The 23,945-nt window shown below is 44.4% G+C and overlaps 1 protein-coding gene across 2 annotated transcripts in view; it reads left to right on the top strand.

Moving 5' to 3' along the window:
* Positions 1-23,945, top strand: part of ATP6V0A2 (ATPase H+ transporting V0 subunit a2) — a 41,039-nt gene that overhangs the window by 10,807 nt on the left and 6,287 nt on the right. Inside the window, exons 5-17 of one of the 2 annotated variants that reach the window (XM_055549530.1) lie at positions 124-212; positions 1,428-1,554; positions 8,894-8,976; positions 11,251-11,344; positions 12,031-12,243; positions 15,007-15,157; positions 15,554-15,690; positions 16,246-16,433; positions 16,536-16,626; positions 18,162-18,280; positions 18,947-19,157; positions 19,880-19,999; positions 21,735-21,854. In XM_055549530.1, the coding sequence (XP_055405505.1) occupies positions 124-212; positions 1,428-1,554; positions 8,894-8,976; positions 11,251-11,344; positions 12,031-12,243; positions 15,007-15,157; positions 15,554-15,690; positions 16,246-16,433; positions 16,536-16,626; positions 18,162-18,280; positions 18,947-19,157; positions 19,880-19,999; positions 21,735-21,854 (1,743 nt within the window). The remainder of the gene's footprint in view (positions 1-123; positions 213-1,427; positions 1,555-8,893; positions 8,977-11,250; positions 11,345-12,030; positions 12,244-15,006; positions 15,158-15,553; positions 15,691-16,245; positions 16,434-16,535; positions 16,627-18,161; positions 18,281-18,946; positions 19,158-19,879; positions 20,000-21,734; positions 21,855-23,945) is intronic. The other variant, XM_055549531.1, reaches the window with a different exon arrangement.

The raw sequence follows: 23,945 nt of genomic DNA, 5'->3' as shown, positions 1-23,945 counted from the left end.
CTAAGTTACCTTGGCACCCAGATCTGAGTAGTTCTGATGCCGTGCAGACTTGTTTGGAAGCAGGACTTGGGAATTAAAGTGTCACTTTTGGTGAGACACGCTTGGTTTCATGTCTCTTTGTAGTTCGAACCCACTTACGAAGAATTCCCTCCCTTGGAGAACGAGTCTTTGTTGGACTACAGCTGCATGCAGAGGCTGGGAGCGAAACTGGGGTAGGTGACAACTGGCCTGGCGAGCTTCACACTGTCCTTCTTGTCAGTGGGAGATGAGAGTAGATGGGCAGCCACCATCTGCAAGCCTGTGTGGAATCAAAGAAAGTGAATATTTGTATGAGAAAACACTGTACTCTAGTATTTGTTGAGTTGAATCACTCAGCTGTATTGACTTTTTAAGTAAATGTGATAGGAGTTTCTTCTTTTGGTATCATGAACTGGAAAGAAGGAACATTTATGCCATTCATCATCATTCCATAAGCTTCAAATAGTTGGTCATTGAAGCATCAAGCCCTGTTTTGTTTGGTGGGGACATAGGGGCTAAACTGAATTGGGTAATTTATTAATCATATTTTAAGGGTCTCTCTCTACTATTTATTCTGTTTACTTGAGCTAATGGTAACTTGTTTCCTCATGTGATTTGTAATCTCTTTTTACTATGAACTTCAGTTCCTTTGCTCCTTATCTGTAGGAATTCAGTGATGTTTAGTGTGAGGCTGTATTCCTTCAGAAAGAACTGATTTTTACATATGTCGGATACTTGGGAGCACTCCACCTATTTGCAATCATTTTACATTAATTTTTCTGCTTGAGTTTGTTTGTTTGTTTGTTTTCTATTTGTTTACTCACCCTGCACATAATATGAGTTTCATCCACAAACCTGAGTGCATTCTAACCTGTGGTTGTAAATCATCAAGGAATATTCTCCCCCTTCTCCTCAAAATTGAATGGAAATAAACAAGTTTGCATGTAGGCTCCTTTGCAAGATGGATTTTTTCTAGTCCACCCAATCACTTAAGGTGTAGTCCTTTGTTGAGGGGGGTGAGAGTCCCAACTTTGAGGGGATTGTGGGGCTTTAGTTCCAACTCCTCACCTGATATAGACCCAGGGCTCCTCTGCCATGCTGGCCTTGAAACGCAAGGCCTTGAGATACTGGTTATGTATAGATACTGGCTCTGTATAATACATCAGGACATAACTATGAGGTCCTATTTTATTTTTGGATTCCAAGAATTTCTCTAAATTATGAGCTCAGCTTTACATTGAAGAGGATGTTTCAAAAATATTTTATCCAGCATTTCAGATATTGTTCAGTTGGAGAGCTTTCAGAGTATCTTCCCCATTTTGCCAGAAATAAATGTCTTCATCATCCTTTTACTGCAGTTTGATAATATTCATTGCTTTTACCTGACCACAGCCTTTATTGTCTCATAGATTTGTATCTGGCCTAATTAACCAAGGAAAAGTTGAAGCATTTGAAAAAATGTTGTGGAGGGTCTGCAAAGGGTACACCATCGTGACCTATGCAGAGCTGGATGAGCCCCTAGAAGACCCTGAAACCGTGAGTAAATGTCACCATCTCCTTTCAGCAGTGACAGACTTGCCCCAGAGCTGGAGGCACAGTCCAGAGTAAAGCATTTGAGTGAGTTGTTGACCGGATCCCTTCCCTATCCTTGGATACGTTTGGGGAGTTCCTGAGAATAAGGACTTTCTCCTGTTCTACTGAAGTACAATAGGGGCATTAACATGGATACATCACTACTTTCTGAGCTTCAGATCCAGTTTAGGTTTCAGCAGTTGTCCCAGTACAACAGATCCTTTTACAGCAAAGGATCTAGTTAAGAATCACACTTTGGATTTATTTGTCATGTCTTTTTTCTTGGTTGTCCTGCAAGGCTTGCAGAATCTTATTGAATAGATCCCTGACCACAGATCGAACCCTGGGCCCTCAGCAGTGCAAGTGCAGAGTCCTAACCACTGGACCGCCAGGGAATTCCTACTTGTCATGTTTTTTTGGTCTCCTTTATTCTGGGGTAATTTCTCAGTCTTACCTTGACCTTCATCGTCTTGGCATTTAAAAATTATTATAGACCAGCGTTTTGTGTAGAATGCCCCCCTGTTTGGGTTTGTCCAATGTTTTCTCATGATGAGATTCAGGTTATGTGTCTTTGTCAAGAATGTCCTGGAGGTGATGTTGCCTTCTCACTGCTTCCCATCAGGGGCACACGATTCCTTTGTCCCATTACTGGTGATGTTCACTTCGATCTCTTGATCAATACTGGTGATGTTCACTTTGATCTCTTGATCAAGGGTAGTGACTCCTAGTTGTCTCCACTATGAATTTGTAACTCCTTTTCTTTTGTATTTAATACATGTTTTTGAGGAAGTGCTTTGAAACTCTGTAAGTACTCAGTTCCTCATCACATTTTCAATCTGTTAATTTATTTCCTGTTTTATTCAATGAGTTATACTCTGTTACTTTTTTATTTTCATATTCAAATTCTTTAGATTTGGCCAGCTGGAGCCTATTCAGCTGGCTTTTATATTCTTTTTGCATGTTCCCATCATCTTTTGAATACTTCTTTGCTTTCCTGATAACAATATATGCAGATTCATTTTGTAATTTCCCTCATGCAGCTCTGGAATTAGCCATTTCTCTAAGGAGCTTAGTTCTCTTTGTTGGAGAATGGTAATTAGAAGCCACGCTGTGGTTTCTGGGTATGCCCGTTGTGAATGAGGTGATGCTGTTCCCAGCTCTGTCAGTGGACAGAGGGTGCACATATGCATGGCTCACCCACTCACAACTTTATTTCTGTACCTGTGTGTATGTGTGAAAACTGTGGCTTTACATCCAGTTCTACTCCAGCACCATAGGGTTCATCCTGATTTGTAAGCGTTCATTTGTAGGCTTCATTCTAGATTCGTAACTCCTTTCTTCATTGGGGAGAAACTCAACTCCCATCATTATTAATATACTTATTTGATCAGTCCCTTTGTATGTGACCAGTCTGCCCACTGATCTCCTATCTCTGCTGCCCTGCCCTTCTCTCCATACAGAGCTTCAAGTTCCCCAGCCCCTAGACTGAGTGGCCCCTGGTGTGGGTGCCATGCTCACCCTACCTGGGTGGCTCCCCTGCGGCATGTTTCCTTACTTTGCTTGGGCTCTGATTTTGCCCTGGGCCCTTATTGCCCTTCCCCTCCCCTCTCCAGGTCCATCCCCAAACGCACATCTAAGGCTTCAGGAATGAATTATTCAGGAAGGGAAGCAGAGGAGCCAGAGAGGAAAGAGCCATAATTACCTTTTAACATAGCTGTGATTTAAAAAAATTTTTTTTTAAGACTTCAACCATAAAAATAACTATTTTGCTCTAAATGAAGATGAATTGATCTACTAAAGGTAGAAAAGGAACTTGGGCTTCTTAATTTTGAGAGAAGTGTTCATGTGTTCTTTCCTGGATTTGCCTTAGGAATTTTGGCTGTAATGTTGTTCAGTTGTGTCTGACTCTTTGCAACCCCGTGGACTGTAATCCACCAGGCTCCTCTGTCCATGGGATTCTGCAGGCAAGAATACTGGAGTGGTTTGCTCTGTTTTTCTCCAGGGGATCCTCCTGACGCAGGGATTGAACTCAGGTCTCCTATATTGCAGGCAGATTCGCGGGAATAGTTTTGACACATAAAGGAGTTTGGCTGTGAAATGATTTTTATAAGGTTTAGCCTGAGTAAATCACACATGTTGGAAAATCTAATCGGTCAAGCTGTTCATTAACCATACACTATAATATTTTTTGTGCCTCCTGAAATTGCCAGTAGCAATATGTTAATTATCCATCACCTGTGATCTCTGAGACTTCTCCATGTAAAGCTGAAGATTAAAGCTGTTCTGAAGTATACATATTCTTTGAGTTTTTTCTTTATTGAGAACGTATCATTCTCATGCAAAACATAAAAATTTTTAAAAATACAATTTCTAAGCTCTTTGGTGCTGAGTTTATACCAGTAGGTTAAAGGGCATTAAATGTCTGTGAAGAAATACAGAGACCTGGTTAGAGATATGTGTGTGTGTGTATATATATGTTTTTTTAAATTTTCTTTTTAAAAATGTATTTCCGCATTTTTTATTACATTTGGCTGTGCTGTGCTGCGTCTTTGCTGTTTTGCAGGGGCTTTCTGTAGCTGTGGCACGTGGGGTCTACTCTCTAGCTGCGGTGCATGAGCTTCCCATTGCGGTGGCTTCCCTTGTTGCAGAGCATCGTCTCTAGGTCTTGAGCTTCAGTGCTTGTGGCTTAGTTGCCCTGTGGCACTTGGGATCTTCTGAACCAGGGATCGAACCCGCTTCCCCTGTATTGGCAAGCAGATTCTTAACCACTGGACCACCAGGGAAAATTTTAAAAGTTTTAACTTTCTTAAAAACTTTTTTTCCTTCTAATTTTTTGTTGAGGTATAATTGACAGAAATGTGTATCTTAAAGCCACAATTCCTCCCTTCCCCACGATTATGAAGGAAATGTGAGCTCGTTCTAGAAAACTGAGAATAACAGAAAACACAGAGATGGAAGTCAGTCACCTGTGATCCTGCTGCTCAGAGAGGGCCACTGTTTGCCTTTCGGTGTGCGTTCTGTTAGTCCTTGTTCTTGGGAGGATGTGGGGTTTGGTTTGGTAACTTTCACTCAGATTCTAGGATTTGTTTTTAGTGTTATGTTTAGTATCTTTTGGGTCCAATGTCTGACCTCTGAAAGTCCTTACAAACCCCAGAGTGGATTTCTAGCCATTTTCTCCTTTGTCAGTATCATTTTTAGATGCTGACCAGTCTCTCTGTCAGAGCTAGACTCAGGCATGTGGTTTCAGATCTGTGTTTTTTATATTATGTATATCCCTGTTCCACATTATGTCTTAGGTGGTTGTATTCCCTGACACAGTACTATTTTTAAAATCATTAAGGAATGTTCAAAGTAAAATTCACTATAAATGCCTTTTCTCCTGCAGTGTAGTTTCTTTAATAATTTATCTTGAAATAATTTCAGTTTACAGAAAAGTTGCCAGAAGAGAACAAAGCCTTCTCCTCTTCCTTCCAAACTGTTACATTTTGCTGCTGTACTGTTACCCACTTTCTGCATATCTGGTCCCGTTTTCTTTTTTTTTTTTAAGTGTCTATTTTTGGCCGTGCTGAGTCTTTGCTGCTGCGCCCAAGCTTTCTCTAGCTGTAGTGAGTGGGGGCTACTCTTTAGCTGTGGCGTGCAGGCTTCCCATTGTGGTGGCTTCTCCTGTTGCAGAGCACACGCTCTAGACACATGGGCTTCAGTAGTTGTGGCACAGGCGCTTAGTTGCTCCTCGGCATGTGGGATCTTCCCAGACCAGGGATCGAACCCGTGTCCCCTGCATTGGCAGGCTGATTCTTACCCACTGTACCACCTGGGAAGTCACATCCCCATTTTCATTCATCTCCTTGCAGACCTTCTGAGAGGAAGCCATGGACAAATGTTCATTGCCCATCACAGGAATGCTCTTTTGTATTGTAACCCATCAGGCTCCTCTGTCCATGGGATTCTCCAGGCAAGAATCCTGGTATAGGTTTTCATGCCCTCCTCCAGGGGATCTTTCCGAACCAGGGATGGAACCATGTCTCTTATGTCTCCTGCATTGGCAGGCAGGTTCTTTACCACTAGCACCACCCGGGGAAGCCCAATAACCACGATACAACCCTCCAAATGAGAAAAATCAACAGGCATGCAACACTTTGGTGCAGTACAAACATGCCCTTCAGGCTCCTCACAGTTTGCCTTGTTTCCTTGCTGGTCCGCTGCCCTAGGGGAGACTGTGACTTGCATTCGGGACAGACATTGTGTTCTGTGGGACGACCCTCCTTTGGGGTCCATTCAGTGCTTCCTCACGACCAGGCTCTGAGCACACGTTGCTGATGGGAACATGGATGCTCTGGTCCTCTCAGCACCTCCCACCAGGGGGCATGTGATGTTGGTGTCCTGGTCATGTTGGTGTCCTCCAGGTTTCTCCACTTACATGTCACCCTTCTGCCCTATTTAACTGTTAAGTGGTTGCTGAGGAGATATCCCAAGGTTATTGGTCCTTGGGGCCTCAACCCTCACCAAACTTCTACCCAGCAGCCTCAGCCTCTGTGGCGACTCTCTGGAGCTCGTCACCTCTGTCGCAGTTGCCATCATTCTCCCTTCTGGGCTTACTGGTTACCATCCTGCCCTCACCGTCACTCATTCATCCACAGACTCACACCTTCCTCTTTATTTGATTCTGTTACGGTCCTTTTATGTTTCGATGCCCAGATTGTCTGTGATTTGGCCACTGGGAGTGGCCTTTGTGCACGTTTCTCTGGCCTTTGGCACGTTCTCAGCATTCAGCAGGCACTCGCTTACTTCCTGTCACCATAGGATGGTCCTGGTCTCCGCCTGGAGTCAGCCGTTCCTTCAAGGACTTCTGGTACCTTTTAGTAGAGGATGGAATTTAGAAACTGGGATCTGGGTGTTCAAGTACTCGTTGGTACTGGAGTGCTGTTGTTTCTGGGTCCTTTCAGCAGTCAGACATGCACACACACCACACACACACACCACACACACACAGCTGTAACCACTCCTGCAGCGACCTGTGCACATTTATTATAGACCATTTGTTAGGGACTTTCGTGCTGGCCCAGTGGTTAAGGCTCCGTGCTGCCAGTGCAGGGCGTGTGGGTTCGATCCCTGGTCAGGAACCAAGACCCCTTATGCCCTGTGGTGCAGCCAGAAGAGTAAAAAAAAAAGAAAAACAACAACCCCAAACCCGCCATTTTTGCAGACTATATCCTATAGTTCTAGACACCTCCTTTTCTGTCTTTTTCACTCTCTTCTGATAGTGAAAAATCTGGCTCCCCTTATCGACAATATAGTTCACAAATTGCGTAATTTAGGTATTTATTCAGTGTATCCAGCCTCCCAGCCACATCAGCTGTCGCCGCCTCCCTGGTCCCCGGCCACCTTGTGTCCTTAGCTTCAGGATCCCACCGCCTCCACTTTGCCTGAAGGTCCCCAGCCTGTTTCCTGTCCCACGTTATTTCACGGCTTTTAAAGCCACCTTTTAAATACCATCTCCCAACTGGGTATACTGGCTTGGACCTCTGCCTCAAATACCAGACTTCTGTTGAACTGGCTCCTCCATAACTTTGAAGTTCCCTGAAGACATTTCCACAGGATGCTTAAAACTGAACTCCCTCTCAGTCTTCCCCTGCCTCCCAGACCTGACCTTCCAGCTTGCCTGTCTCAGTCAGCGACAACTCAGCTCTCATCCTTCCAGCGTCCAGAATGATTCCTGTGAAACTAGTCAAACTCCCCCAACCACACCCCCAACCTAAAACCCTTCCTTGGCTTCCTGTCTCACTCAGCCAAAAGCTCAAAGCCTCACAATGTCCCAGCCAGTCACCCCTCTGGCCCTCGGTCTAGCCATTTCTCTTCAGGCAGGCTGGCCTTCTCACTTCCCCTCATCTTGCCTCTATCTGAGCTTTGTCTTGGCTCGAGAGGCTTTTCCCCAGGATCCATGTGGCTTGCTCCTTGCCCCTTCACTCCTCTAGACCCAGATGTCACCTTCTCCAGGAGGCCTTCCCTGATTGCCTGATTTAAAATCGTAGTCCCCAACCCGCTTCTCCCTGTCATCCCCCCTCCCCGCAGCTTTATTTTCTTTTTTATAATTATTTTCATTTTTGGCTGCACTCGGTCTTTGCTGCTGCATGGACTTTTCTAGTTATGGCGAGTGAGGGCTACTTTCTGGTTGTGGTCCTTGGGCTTCTCAGCATGGTGGCTTCTCGTTGCAGAGCATGGGCTCTAGGTTCACAGGCTCAGCACTTTTGGTTTCTGGGCTCTAGAGTACAGGCTCAGTAGCTGTGGTGCATGGCCTTAGTCGCTGCATGGCATGTGGGCTGGACCAGGGATCGAATCCGTGTCTCCTGCATTGGCAGGCAGATTCTTTACCACTGAGCCACCAGGGAAGCCTAGCTTTATTTTCTTTATCACCCTCATCTCCACGTGGCATATTCCGTTCTTTCTTTGTGTCTCTCACTGCCAACCTGAATACAAGCTTGCCTCCCCTCCTAGGTCAGGAACTTTTGTCTGTTCTTTTCACTGCTGTATTCCTAGCACCGGGAACAGTGCCTGGCAAATAGGCCAAAAACCTATTTGTTGTTAGTTGTAGAATACTTGTAAATACAGTCAGTTCTCATTATTTGTATAGTTATGTTGTACAGTCTCCACGAGAACCAGGCCATTGCTCCTAGGAGAAGCATAGGGTTGGGTTCCTTTGAGCCTCTGGTCAGTATTTTTGTCAACTGATCAGTCCATAACCTTGTTTTATATGTGTTCTGTCTAAAGACTCCTTACTTAATATATACTGTTGATTCATTAGCATTGAACTCACTGCCAACCCACGCTAGCATGCATGTCTGAGCAACTCATATGGGACACACTTAAGGGCAACTCACAGCCTTTCTGTGCTCAGGAACACTAGGCAGCACTTAGCAACACCCCTGAGGGCCGTTTCCAATACCTAAATTACCAACAAAAGGCACAGAAATGTGAAAAACTTGGAGCTAGACAGACCACGAAAAGGACACGTTTACAGTATGAACTAATGGTCACCTTGTTTGACCTCAACTGGAATATGCATGTTTAGGAACTCAAAATTTTTGTCACTCTGCATGTCTGCAAATGATTTAAAAACTGCTGCAAGTTTTGGTTTGGGGAGTTATATCTGGAGTGAATTTGCAATTGTGGAATCTGGGGATGATGAGGCTGGACAGTGTTTGTTGAATGAATGAACACATTAATGAACTAACTCTGACAGAGTACGAGCTGCCAGGGTTTTCAGAGTTCTACCTGCAGAAGTAACAGTCATCTTTATCCTTTGTAGGGAGAAGTCATAAAATGGTATGTGTTTTTGATATCCTTTTGGGGAGAGCAGATTGGCCACAAGGTTAAGAAGATATGTGATTGGTAAGAAAAAGAAATATTTTATTTCCTTTATTTCTTCATCCTCAGTAACCTCTAGTTTTCCTTAAATAGGTCTCTGAAGAGTAACATAGTGGTTGCAGAGGCTGCTGGGCTTTGTTACGTGATTTCTTTGCTGTAATGCGATGTTTTCAGACATTTAATTTGTCGTCTGCCTTGCCAGTGTAATACTTAAGATAATTTGAAAGTAAACACCATGGTTTTAACATTCCCAGATTTGATTTCTTTCTTGGGAATTAAGGCTCAAGATCAATTGGGGAAGGAATCCCGGTTTACTATTTGCTGCCTTTCTGTTGCTTTGAGCCACACATCAACATATCTGTCCTCCTGGAGCGAATGGCTCATCCTTTGTCCAGCCCTCCACAGTTAGCTTCTTTGCCCTGGGGAAGGGGGCCTGGCAAGTGGTGGAGAGGGTGGGCTCAGAGCGGCCCGCCTGCCAAATGAGGTGGTACAAGTAAAAGACTATCAGACCACATGAACCTTCAAGAAACGCAGAGCAGTGTCCCAGCAAGAATCAGTCTGTGACTTAGTTTTGTCACTAGTGGGGAAATAAACAAGGCCACACCAAAACTCTAAAGAATGGCCTTTTGTTTTCTTATACTCTGGGAAGTTTTAGCTGGCCTTGCTTCTTGCTGGGGTAAGGGTGGGACTTGGTTATTTCCTTTGGATCAGTGTTCACCAGAGTTTGATACACAGTCACTGGTGTTATGAAAAGTAATTTTAGGTGTTACATGGGCAATGTAACTTGTTCTTACTTTAATAGATGTATATTTATTTTTATGTAGATAACAAAAACTATAGCCAACACATAAACCCCTGACTTTACAAATATCATTGCTTAAGATAAAGCTAGAGTAAGAATTTAATTTTGATGGTCAGAGCGTAGAGAGAAATAGAAAGCATGGCATTCAAATACTGAAGCAGTGTGAGAAATCTTGCAGCTTGGGAGGTGTGGCCCTGCCTCCTCTCTGACCTGGTGTCACATGGCCCCAGGGGATGTTTACTGTGAAAGTGAAAGAAAGTGAAAATGAAGTCGCTCAGTCATGTCAGACTCTTTGCAACCCCATGGACTGTAGTCTCCTCCATCCATGGAATTTTCCAGGCAAGAGTATTAGAGTGGGTTGCCATTTCCTTCTCCAGGGAATCTTTCCGACCCAGGGATTGAACCCAGGCCTCCCGCTTTGCAAGCAGACACTTTTACCATCTGAGCCACCTTAGCACGTGTCAAGGGCAAGTGCCAGGAATCCAGAACTTTTTTCTCCCTTGATTTTCTTTTTTTATTTCAAGTTTTTTGTTAAAAAAAAAAGGATTATAATTAGTTGCTTTACAATATTGTATTAATTTCAGCTATAAACCCTGCAAATCAGTCTGTGTATATCTCCTCCTTCTGGAACCTTCCTCCCACTGCCTCATCCCGCCCCTCTCGGTCATCGCAGAGCCCTGAGCTGAGCTCCCTGTGCTGTACGGCAGCTTCTCACTAACTGGCTATTTCACACACGGTAGTGTGTATATCGGAGAAGGCAATGGCACCCCACTCCAGTACTCTTGCCTGGAAAATCCCATGGACAGAAGAGGCTGGTAGGCTGCACTCTGGGGTCGCTCAGAGTTGGACACGACTGAGCGACTTCACTTTCACTTTTCACTTTCATGCATTGGAGAAGGAAATGGCAACCCACTCCAGTATTCTTGCCTGGAGAATCCCAGGGACAGGGGAGCCTGGTAGGCTGCCATCTCAGGGGTTGCACAGAGTTGGACACGACTGAAGCGACTTAGCAGCAGCAGCAGCAGCAGTGTGTATATGTCAATGCTACTCTCAATTTGTCCCGTCCTCTCCTTCCCTGTTGTGTCCACAAGCCGTCTCTACATCTGTGTCTCTTATTTCTCTCTCCTTTTTTTTTTAAGGTAATTATTGTATGTTCTTTGATTTATGTTATACACTCCCAGCTTAAGGGTCATGGTGAATTTAGAACATTGAAATTGGAAATGAGCTTTTAGGAATCGTTGAGAGCAGAAATGGAATTTGGAGCCAAGAGAGAGTTGGCTAAATCTGTGGAATTCAGTGGACATTTGTCCAGTGTCCATCTGCAAGGCCTTAGCATGGCCGGGTGCCTGTGTCTGCACCTTTTTCTCCCAGAGGGCTGCTTTTATTCTGGTTTGGAGGAAATATGCCCAGACGGTGTATTAAATTTAGCTCTAGTTTTCTACATAGCTTCTTGTAGTTCTGATGGCTGCGGCGCTGTCTTGAATCCTGTCTTCTAGTTACCACTGCCACGTTTACCCCTACCCGAACACAGCCGAGGAGCGCAGAGAGATCCAGGAGGGACTGAATACCCGGATTCAAGATCTTTACACCGTGAGTGAACCAGAAACGTACCTCCTTATCTAAGGGCTTGTGAAACATTTACAAATCCATTTAGTTCCTTTTTTAATATGGAAAATTTTGGTTGTGGACAAATCAAGACGTTTTAGGGAGACTGGAATGTCACCTCCTTCCTCTTCATGGGCGTTTCATTTTAGCAGCCTATTAGAATGATGGGGCTTTAAAAAAAAAAAGAGTCTGATTATCTTTGATCTGCTGACGTGTAATTCTTCATCAGATAGGATGAGTGAGCCCCATGTAAAGTGCTGGCTGTAATTTTACCAGCACTGTTTTAAGTCGTCTTTCTGCTTAGAAGTTCACTCTGACCCATTTGAGTGAAAGAGGGTTTCTTGGCAGAATGGGATGGGAATTGGTGGCTCCTGGGGTTGACAGGAAGTGGGGTGAGGCTGGAGTGGGTAAGAACTAGGGACCTAGGTCTCTGGGCCCAGCCAGGCCATCATGCTGCCCTGGGGACCACAACACCTCACTGTTCCTGTGCCCTGGGCTCCTGTTCGGCAGAGGCAGCTCCAGGCCTGGAGGAGAAGGACTGAACTTCCTTAACTGTCCCCAGAGAGGCTGGTGCCTGGAATCCCCCCATCATCGAGGAGAGAGTACCCTTAGAGGAGGTCAGGTGCCCGGCAGATGCTCTGCTGAGATCCCGTGTGTTTGTCTTCACCCAGGTGCTTCACAAGACCGAGGACTATTTAAGGCAAGTGCTGTGTAAAGCCGCCGAGTCAGTCTACAGCCGCGTGATCCAGGTGAAGAAGATGAAAGCCATTTACCACATGCTGAACATGTGCAGCTTCGACGTGACCAACAAGTGCCTCATCGCTGAGGTCTGGTGTCCTGAGGCTGATTTGCACGAGCTGCGAAGGGCGCTGGAGGAGGGCTCGGTGAGGCGGCCCTCCCCTCCCCTCCCTCCCCTCCCCTCCCCTCCCTCCCCTCCCCTCCCCTCCCCTCCCTCCCCTCCCCTCCCCGCCCCTCCCTCCCCTCCCTCCCCTCCCCTCCCTCCCCTCCCCTCCCCTCCCCTCCCTCCCCTCCCCTCCCCTCCCCTCCCCTCCCCTCCCCTCCCTCCCCTCCCCTCCCCCTCCTCTCCTCTCCCTGCTGGCCCTTTTCCTGCCCACAGTTGGAGTGTATCTTATCAAGCTCAGGGCGATGAGATAGACAGGAGAAGACACCATGTTGATGCTTTTGAACCAAAATTGCAGAGTCAATCACTGGAAGCTCTGTGCACATGCATTGTTTTTTCCTTAATTGAAGTTTAGTTGCTTTACAGTGTTTTCCTGTATACGGCAGAGTGATTCGCACAGGCTTTTTCAAACAAACCTTTCATTTTAGATTGGAATATAACCGATTAACAATGTTGTGATAGTTTCAGGTGGACAGCAAAGGGACTCAGCCATACCTGTACAGGTATCCACTCTCCCCCAAATCCCCCTCCAGTCCAGGCTGCCACATAACATTGAGCAGAGTTCCCTGTGCTGTACAGTAGGTCCTTGTTGGTTATCTATCTAAATACAGCAGTTGCAGTGGCATTTTTAATTTGCTTGTTTGAGTAAGTAGTTCAGTGACATGGTTTATAAGTCAAAAAAATATTATTAAAGAACCAGTGAAGGGACTAACTCTTACCCAAAGCCTCAGTTTTGTTCAGTTCCCCTGCTCAAAGACAACCCTTGTTTTAGTTTAATTATGTCTTTGAGTTTCTTAATCATAGATAAACAAATAGGAATATATAAAAGGGGAGAATTCCCTTCCTTTACAATAGATTATGTGCTATTTGTACTTTCTTTTCTTTTAAGAAAACTTCCCTGTTTTTATAGCTATTTAATATCCTACTGGAATGGATGTTACATGGTTTATGGAACTTGTCTCTGGTCATTTAGGTGGTTTCCAACTTTGCGAATACCACCAGCACGGAGACTAACACTTGACCTTTGACAATTGAAACACTCACAGATTTGCCAGATACTTGGTAGATTCCCAGGATGGAATTGCTGGATCAGTTTTGCTAGATACTTGCCAGATGAATGCAACCAATTGTTGCATTTCCCCTATTTTGAGTGAGGGTGAATATCTTTCTTTCATTAAAAAAAAAGAAAAATGTATTTGTTTTACTTTTGGCTGTGCTGGATCTTTGTTGCTGCTCTCGGCCTTTCTCTAGCTGTGGAGAGTGGGGGCTACTCTCTAATTGTGGTGTGCTTCTCTAGTTGCAGAGCATGGGCTTAGTTGCCCCGAGGCATGTGGTATCTTCCCAGACCAGGGATCAAACCCAGGTCCCCTACATTGGCAGGTAGATTCTTAACCACTGGACCACCAGGGAAGTCCTGAATATCTTTTTGTATGTTTAAGAGCCTTTGAATTTTCACTTCCTGGTGAGCTCTCTGTTCACATGCTTTGCCCATTTCCCACTTGGGGGTTGGTCCTTTTCTTACTAATTTCCTTATCTTGTTGTCTGTGATACGAGAACAAATGTTCTCCCCTGTTCTGTCACTTGTCTTACGGTGTCTCTTTCTGTTTGTTTGCTTTGGTCCTGTGGAAGGTTTTGGTTAAATATACTTCCACGTATTCAACTTGGTTGAACCTATTAATCTCAGTTCCTGTGGTCTCTGAACTTTGCTGCTGCTGCTAAGTCGCTTCAATCGTGTCCGACTCGTTTCCTTCTCCATTAAACCATGTGCTGCTGCTGCTGCTGCTAAGTCGCTTCAGTCGTGTCTGACTCTGTGTGACCCCATACTCGGCAGCCCACCAGGCTCCCCCGTCCCTGGGATTCTCCAGGCAAGAGTACTGGAGTGGGGTGCTGTTGCCTTCTTCCCCTGAACTTTGAATAATAGGTTATTCTCACTTTAGGACTATGGGCTCAGTCTCCCATGTTCCTGTGTGAGTTTTTTTTAATTGGGGTATAGGTGTTTTACAATGTTGTGTTAGTTTCTGCTATACAAGAGTTTTTCTGTATCAAAACTTAGTTCTTTACTGAAAATAATAGGTTTACATACTTCAATAGACAAAGAAACATGTTTTTTTATGAGCTTTTGGTTAATCACCTTGTTTCTTCACATAATTCTGTTATGGTACAAAAACATCAAAATAATGATGGCATAAAAATAGTTATTTTGGAGTATGGGGCATCTGTTGTATTTATTTAAAGATCTAGATGATTCTTATTTATTGAGGTAGCATCAGTTTTGAGAGACATGACTGGTACTTTAGTGCATATGTGTGTATATAAGTAGCCCCAGGGTCGCCAATATAAAACTGGAATTTAGTGGTTTATCTCCTAAAAATGTTCAAGAGAAATTTAGAGACAGCTGCAATATTACCTAATAAAAATGAAATATAGGGAAGAATAAATCAGAATGTCAATATGGCAACATTTTGGTTTATTTCTGTTACACTCACCACTGCCCACTTCCACCACTCAGCCTTGCTAGATTCTTCCTTCTGTAAGACCGCAACCCCAGGCGCAGCCTCCCTGCCCACCCCGGGAGCCTCCCTCAGTTCCTCCTGTCACTCCTGCTGTACTTGGACCTCCTGGGGGGTGGTGATCGGTACTTCCCCACGTGGCCCTGCACAGGGCCTCGTCATAGCAGGCCACCAAGGTTTGTTGAAAGAGCTCTTGGGTGGTAACTTTTTCTTTTTTTCTTTTTTTCATGTGAAAGAGAGAGAGCGGTGGTACGATCCCCTCATTCATGAACACAATCCCAACAAAAGAAACTCCCCCAACTCTGATCCGTACCAACAAATTCACCGAGGGGTTTCAGAACATCGTGGATGCCTACGGGGTCGGGAGCTACCAAGAGGTGAACCCAGGTTGGAAGCCTGAATTTGCTAGTCTTTACATTTTATATATTCTGTGCATCACTGCTGCTTTTTTTCCCCTATGAGAATGTAACAGACATTCGGAAAAATAGGCTCACTAGTAGCTGTTTTGTTATTTAGTATAAGCTGTTTATTTCATTTTGAACGTGCCTGGCTGCGTGTGGAATCATACTTCCCCAGCCCGGGATTAAACCCGTGCCCCTGCATTGGAAGCATGCAGTCTTAATCACTGGACCACCAGGGAAGTCCCTAAAGTGTTCTTTTTAACCTGTCAGTTCTCTCTTGAGAATTTGGGAGAAAGTAAAGATCATTATATGCGGTCGTGTTTGCATTAACTAGAAATTTCTGCCTCTGCTGCCAATCAGAAATCTCTTGCTTTTCCTGCAGCTCTCTTCACCATCATCACTTTCCCCTTTTTATTTGCCGTGATGTTTGGAGACTTTGGACATGGTTTTGTGATGTTCTTATTTGCCCTCCTGTTGGTGTTAAACGAAAATCATCCCAGACTAAATCAGTCACAAGAGGTAAAAACATAAACCCTCCAGCTCATTATCTCCAGTGAGGTAGCATTAGTGATTACCTTCTGTTTGACTAGAAAAAGATATTTAAAATATCTTTATATTAAATATATTAAATATTTATTAAATATAAATATATTAAATATATTAAATATTAAAAAAATATTTAAAATATTTAAAAATGTTTCATTTTTGGCGATAACCATAACCCACCTGACTGAGACCTAGGTGGGGTGGGTCTTCATTCTTGTGTGATGGGAAGTTCTGTGCCATGAACTTGATTTTTATTTATACATATATATTTTTAAAGTGTTTATTTATTTGGCTGTGCTGGATCTTAGTTGCAGCATGTGGGATCGAGTTCCCTGACCAGGGATCAAACCCGGGTCCCCTGCACTGGGAGTGCAAAGTCTTAGCCACTGGACTGCCAGGGAAGTCCCCATGAGCTTGACTGTGAGCAGCCTGGAGAGAAGCGGTTAAGAATGTGCCCAGACTAACTCGATCACTTCAGCTTCTGTTCCCCGTGGTCCTGTCTCACTCACCGCACTTCGCTCCCCACAGATCATGCGGATGTTCTTCAATGGTCGCTATATCCTCCTGCTGATGGGGCTGTTCTCAGTGTACACGGGCCTCATCTACAACGACTGCTTTTCCAAGTCAGTCAACCTCTTCGGCTCCAGGTGGAACGTGTCTGCCATGTACAGCTCCAGTCACAGCCCAGAGGAGCAGAGGAAGATGGTGCTTTGGAAGTGAGTGTCTGCCCGGCTGCCAGATGGTGTCTGAGGTGGAGGGCGTCACTCCGGGGCCCCCTCGCCATCACAGGAGGCCCTCACCCCTCTTTTGTGTTACAGCGACAGCGTCGTCAGGCACCACAGCGTGCTGCAGTTGGATCCCAGTGTGCCCGGGGTGTTCTGCGGCCCTTACCCTTTCGGCATTGATCCCGTGAGTATACGCCTCCCCTTAATACCTCAAGTTTCTTGCTGCTGCTGCTGCTAAGTCTCTTCAGTCGTGTCCGACTCTGTGCGACCCCATAGATGACAGCCCACCAGGCTCTGCCATCCCTGGGATTCTCCAGGCAGGAACACTGGAGTGGGTTGCCATTGCCTTCTCCAGTGCATGAACGTGAAAAGTGAAAGTGAAGTCGCTCAGTCGTGTCCGACTCCTAGCAACCCCATGGACTATAGCCTACCAGGCTTCTCCGTCCATGGGATTTTCCAGGCAAGAGTACTGGAGTGGGGTGCCATTGCCTTCTCCGCAAGTTTCTCGCTAGTACCACCTAATTTTTCAATGAAAAATGTTTTTAGTTTTGACCACTCTGTGTGGTTTATTCCCTTAGGAACTAAGGTCAGGGCCTTAGTTCCCTGACCAGGGATGCAGCACTTGCCCTTAGCAGTAGGACCTCAGAGCCCTAATCATTGGACCACCAGGAATTCCCAGGATCACCTAGTTTGAACTGTCACAGAGGTTTCACAGACTGTTCAGCACGGTTCAGGTGGTTTTACCTGAGGGGCTGGTTCTCGGGGGTTTCTGTCTGGATGACAGAGGCTCACCGGGTATTCCGAGTCAGGCTGGTGTGCAGATGAAGCTGACAGTCCATTTGAGAAGCCAGGATCAGTGCCTGAGTACAAGTCCACGGAGAGCTGGGTTACAGTCTGTCCTACTCCCTGACCCCCTTGATTCTAGTGAAAAGTGCCATGAAACATGTGCTGCTTCTTCCATTTCTTCTTTGTGCACGTTAATTATTTTTTTATCTTTTGTTTTAGAAAGAAATAGTGTAGAATTTTAGAATGGGAAAGGGAGCTTAAGCTTACCATGGTGCTTATTGAGGTGGTTGTTTGAAAGGGGAAAAGTGTGGGGAGAAGGAAAGAGAGGCAGTGGCTCTGGGGCTGGGGCTGTCCCCACCTGCCCACCCCGCCATGGGGCTCGGCAGGTGGCTGCTTCTGAGGCCCAGGCAGCATCTCTCTAGACTCAGGGATCTTCTCGAGGAATCTCAGCCTTAAGAGAAGAGCTTAGAAACTACCTCAAGGGACTTCCTTGGTGGTCCAGTGTCTCAGACTCTGCCATCCTGATGCAGGGGACCTGGGTTCAATCCCTGACCCAGGAACTAGATCTTGCCTGCCACAGCTGAGTTCACAGGCCGCGAGTACAGAGCCTGCATGTTGCAGCTAGAACTGGGCGCAGCCAAGTGAATAAAGCCGCGTCAGAATCGGTTTGGAGGGAGGTGATACAGTAATGAAAAAACCCACTGACAGGAGTCTATCATCCCCTTATCTGAGCTCTCCAAGGGACGCTCTCTCCTAATTGTTTATTCTTGTCTCTAAACATAATGTACATAATTGAATATTGTTGCCTCAAGTCTTAATATGATAGGAAACTTGAAAAAGCTTGACCACGGTTGCCTTAGGGAATAGCACTTTCATCCTAAGGCAGTTGAAGGAAGTTAAGTTTTCTTTTTTGCTGTTTCGTTTTGTCTTTAGATTTGGAACTTGGCCACCAATCGTCTCACTTTTCTAAACTCTTTCAAAATGAAGATGTCTGTGATTTTAGGGATTACTCACATGACTTTTGGAGTCATTCTGGGAATATTTAACCACTTGTAAGTACAGATATTTTTTTTAAACCAATATTTATAAGCCAAGTTTTTGGTACTAATATTTCTTAAACTTTGCTTGTTGATAGACTGCCTGGATCTTAAAGGCAGCCAGTATGGGGGTATGTTGTATTCATATGATCCTGTTTTAATGATCAGTTTTTTGGCAGCTTCTTTGATTCAGCAAATATTTGTTGAGCATATAGAATTTGCTTGGCACTGTTAGGGGTTGAACAGTGAGATCAGAAAAAAGTTTTCACCCTCATAGAGTTTATGTTCAAGTGAGGGAGACATGCAGCATGTTCATTCACATTTATGTCCAGAGGTGATTTTTGTCATATTCTTTTTTATTTTATAAATCAAAAACTTTTGGTTTGTTTCTTACAGCTGGTATATTAGAAGTAAGAGATGATGTCTTTTTTCTTCTAATTGAATCTGAAAGGGAAAGACTAGTCTTCTCTCCTGTCCTCACATCTTTTTGTGATTATATCTGGGTCATAACACAGATGATGTGATTCTGAGATGGGCTTTGTCATGGAGAATTTAAGATTAATTTACTCTTTACTTTTTATCTTAGTACAGCTGCGTGCTGCCGCTAAGACCCGGTGCAACCAAATAAATAAATGTTAAAACATTTGTTCATGGGTTAATCAATTCTGTTTTTTGCCCTAGGCATTTCAGGAAGAAGTTCAATATTTGTCTGGTTTCCATACCAGAACTGCTCTTCATGCTCTGCATCTTTGGATACCTTATATTTATGATCATCTATAAGTGGCTGGTTTATTCAGCTGAAACCTCCAGAACTGCTCCTAGCATTCTGATTGAATTTATTAGCATGTTTTTGTTCCTGGCTAGTGACACAGGTGGTCTTTACCCAGGGCAGGTAAACAATCTTTTTTTTTTTCTTCCCCCATTCTTAGGAACTCAAGGGAAGTCCTCATGAGAACCTTTTTGTTTCGATCAGTAGAATGATGAAAGGTGATTCCCACGGCCTCCCAGGCACTGAGCGGCTTTCTGTTTCTCTCTGTTATCACAGGGGCGTGTCATTCTGTCGTGAGTGCTGTCTCTGGGGCTCTGGTCAGACTGTAATCCAAACTTGCTGCCACTCCTTAGCTGTCAGAAGTGGTGGGGAAAGAATGTGTTAGGGAGGGTTCCCGAGTACTGCTCATCCATCTGTCTTTCCAGTTTTTTCTTTTCTTTTATTTTTCCAGTTTTTTTCTTTTTAAATACTTGGATTTATTTATTTATATTTAAATAATACCACTGAGCCACCAGGGGAAGCCCCTCCAGTTTCTTTAAAATCAGTTTCTGATTCAGCCAGGCTTTCAGAGAACTGGCAGTTGGACTATGGCACATGGTTCTCTCCAGAAATGACTTTTCTATATAGATGCACATTTGTGTGATGCCACCCATATCAGCTATGCGTTTAAGAAACAAAAGGTAGAGACCCGCTGACAAATATATATAAATATAAAATGTAGCTTGCGTTTACTTTACGTTCCTTGCTGATAGACATTCTACTTGGTTGTCAGTGGTTTCAGGGTACCAGTGACACTTGGTAGGTCTTTGCGTGTTAACCGGCTTCCTCCCCGTCTGCACCAACAGGAGCATGTCCAGAGGCTGCTGCTGCTCATCACCGTGTTGTCAGTCCCCGTGCTTTTCTTGGGAAAACCACTCTTTCTGCTGTGGCTGCACAGGGGGCACAATTGTTTTGGGGTCGGCAGGGTAAGTGTGAGTTCGGATGCACGTTTGTCGATGGTGAGCAAAGTCTGTTTTTAGCTGTGAAAAGTTTTGTAAGGAAAACACCTTCCGGGAATTCCAGTGGCTAAGACTCCACGCTTCCTCTGCAGCGGGCATTGGTTCAATCCCCAGTCAGGGAACTAAGGTCCTGCTTGCTGTGCAGTGCAGCCAAAGAAATAAATAAATAGATTTGGTAAAAAACAAAACACCTTCCATGGGATCCAGGCTTTGATTTAAAAGCTAAAACTTCCCTCACTGAGCACTCTGGTGTTGGCTGTTCTGCAAACATGTGGCGCCAGGAGCCTGCACATCTGGGCATGGGAAACTGGTCCCCCTTTAATGAACCCCAAACCTAGCAGGAGCTTGCACTGAAATCTTTCAGTGATGCTGGTCATAACTAAAGTGTTTTTCTTCCTTATTCTTGCCTCTTCATTTTCTAAGGTGCTTTTTTAAGTAACATAATTAAAGGAAATTTGGAAAATACAGAAAATAGTGCCTTGAAGTTTTCCTGTACAGTTATAAACAGTGTTAACCATTTGTTGAGTTTCTTTTCAGACTGTTTTCTTGTTTGTCTATATTTCTTTTTTAAAAAAATTCTGGGGCTGGGGTGGGGGAAATATTGTAGTAAAGTACGCGTGGTGTGAATTCTCCATCGTAACCGTTTCAGGCACACAGTTCAGTGTGCACCTCAAGTACACACTGGCATTAAGTATTTCACACTGTGCATCCTCCTCCCACCCGTCTCCAGAACTCTTCCATCTTCCTAAACTGAGACTTCATATCCATGAACACTAATTCCTCATTTCCTCTCGCCCCAGCCCTTGGCAACTACCCTTCTACTTTATGTGTGTATGAATTTGACTGCTTTAGGTATCTCATACAAGTGGATTCAGGTAATATTCTCCTTTTATTTTAGCATAATGTCCTCAAGATTGATCCATGTTGTAACCTGTGTCTGAATTTCCTTCCTGGGAATTCCCTGGTGGTCCAATAGTTGGGACTCTGTGCTCACTGCTGAGACTTGCCTGGGTACAATTCCTGGATGAGGAACTACGATCCCACAAGCTATGTGGTGCCAAAAAATTAAAAAGGAATAGAAGAATTTCCTTCCTTTTTTCCCCCCACTTTTTGACTCCATAGTATGTGAGATCTTTGTTCCCTGACCAGGGATTGAACCTGTACCCCTTGCATTGCAAGATGGAGTCTTAACCACCAGACCACCACGGAGGACCCTTCCTTTTTAAGGCTGAATAATATTCCATAGTGTGGATAGACTACATTTTGCTTCTCGGTTCATCCATGAATGGGCACTTGGGTTGCTTTCACCTTTTAGCTGTTGTGAACAGTGCTGCTCTGAATGTGGGCATATAAATATCTATTGGAGTCTTTAGCTTTCGGTTCTTTTGGGTATATGCTAGAAATGATTGTTCTTTATTTAATGCTTTGGGGAACCACTGAACTGTTCCACAGTGGCTACACCATTTTATGTTCCTGTCAGCAATGCACAGGAGTTCCTCCACACCCTAATCAATGCTTACTTATGCTCTGTTTTTTTTACAACAGCCATCCTAGTGGGTATAATATGCTCATTTTCTTTTAAAGGGCTTTTTATTCCTGAAGAGCTGAATCTTTAACAGAGTCGAAGGGGTTCTAACTTTGATGTTGTCACAACCTTGCGATTTTAAAGGCACTGACTCTATTTTCTTTGGGTTGTTTTTAGAGTGGCTACACACTTGTAAGGAAAGATAGCGAGGAAGAAGTTTCTTTGCTGGGAGGCCAAGACATAGAAGAGGGGAACAACCAAATGGAAGATGGATGTAGAGAAGTGACGTGTGAAGAGGTAACCTTTTCAGTTACTGTTGTTGATGTGAGGAGCCAGGCTTGCACAGAGATGATCGTCACGAGAGTGATAAGAATCACTTTTTTTTTTTTTTAATTTTTACTGGAGTCTAATTGACTTACCATCGTTAATTTCAGGTGTACAGCAAAGTGAATCAGTTATACATACACATACCAGTTCGGTTCAGTTGCTCAGTTTTGTCTGACTCTTTGTGACCACATGGACTGCAGGACGCCAGGCTTCCCTGTCCATCACCAACTCCCAGAGTTGCTCAAACTTGTGTCCATCGAGTCAGTGATGCCATCCAACCTCTCGTCCTCTGTTGTCCCCTTCTCCTCCTGCCTTCAAGCTTTCCTAGCATCAGGGTCTTTTCCAATGAGTCAGCTCTTTGCATCAGGTGGCCAAAATATTGGAGCTTCAGCTTCAGCATCAGTCTTTCCAGTGAATATTCGGGACTGATTTCCTTTAGGATTGACTGGTTTGATCTCCTTGCAGTCCAAGGACTCTCAAGAGTCTTCTCAAACACACAGTTCGAAAGCATCAATTCTTTGGTGCTCAGCTTCCTTTATATGTATCCATTTAGATTCTTTTCCCATATAGGTCATCACAGAGTACTGAGTAGAGTTCCCTGTGATATACAGGAGGTCCTTATTAGTTGTCTGTTTTGTATATAGTAGTGTGTATATGTCAACCCCAATATCCCAGTTTATCCCTTCCCTCACTGTCCCTTGGTAACCATACATTTATTTCCTCTATCTGTGACTGTTTCTGTTCATTGATAGTAATCATCTTAAACATCAAAACTCAAAGCAAAACAACCGTTCCTCAAAGCTTTCCAAATACTGTTCTCTTCATAGAATTGTCATCATAAGGATTTGGGGTTAACATTTTGTGGTTCTTAGTCTTACAATGGGATTTATAGTGTTAACATCACAAGTTGTGATATTAAATGACTTAAGGTGCTGTGAACATTGCTTTCAGAAGATTCTCATCTCCATGAGAACTTCTCCATAGTTGTAAGAAAGAGACCGTGTTCACACTGGCTTCAGGGGGATTCTGCTGGCTCAGGTCAGGACGTGGGGAGAGTGGGCCTCAGGCTGGTGAGGCTCTGGATTCCAATCCCAGCAAGTCTGGCTGGGGTTTTCTTCTTAAGTTTGCTTCACATTCTGAAGCCAGTTGGCCCCACGATGTTGAAACTGTAGCCACAGTGTGCACTGGGCTCATCTTCTTCAGTCTTTCAATCAGAGAAAACCACTCTTAGCATGAGGAAGAATCCTAAGGAAGTGCTGTGATCGGCCTGGCTGGCGTCACTCGCCATCCCCAAACCAGTGAGTGCTGTAGTGGTCTGCACGGGCTGCCACAGCCACACTCGGGCTTGAACTGAAGAAATTTCTTCCTCACGGTTTTGGAGCCCAGATGTCCAAGGTCAAGGTGTTGGCAGGGTCAGTTTCTCCTGGGGCTTCTCTCTGTGGCTGTGTCCCCACATGGCCTTACTGCTATGCATGCATCTCCTGTTGTCTCTTCTTATAAAGACATCAGTCCTACTGGATCAGGCCCCAACCTTATGACCTCATTTAACCCTAATTACTTCCTTAAAGGCCCCATCTCCAAACATACTCATATTGGGGATTAGGGCTTCAACGTACGACTTAAGGAGGGGGCACATTTTAGCTAATAACGACTGGCTATGGATCCAGGGTGAGAGGGGGGAAGAAGCGTTTCCTCCCAAGGAAGGGAAGCCCAGTCCTGGCGGACAGAACTAGCATGTCTGCTGCTCTCATCTACTTTATTTTCTTGGAAACTTTTTTGGTTGTTCAATGAGGACTAAACAAGATTTCTTACAGTCAGCCTTTTGTAATTATTATGTAATTTAGTGCTTTAATTTGAGACAGTTAATAATTAACTTTCTAAGGTCATAAAAAAACAAAAAGCAGACCTGGAAGAATGTGAGAGGCGTCTTGCCCAGTGTTCTACGGTCTTTTCACTGTTAGGGACTCTTTTTATAGTTTCTCGTTCTCAGACTCGTATTAAGATGCTCTTATCCGTTAAACACATGTACATTCACAATCTTCTACTCTTGTGGTTGGTGGA

Source organism: Bubalus kerabau, chromosome 16 (assembly GCF_029407905.1).
Source record: "Bubalus kerabau isolate K-KA32 ecotype Philippines breed swamp buffalo chromosome 16, PCC_UOA_SB_1v2, whole genome shotgun sequence".
NCBI classification, from domain to species: domain Eukaryota; kingdom Metazoa; phylum Chordata; class Mammalia; order Artiodactyla; family Bovidae; genus Bubalus; species Bubalus kerabau.
The sequence above is the reverse complement of the archived record's forward strand: the minus strand, read 5'-3'. Positions and strand labels throughout refer to the sequence as shown.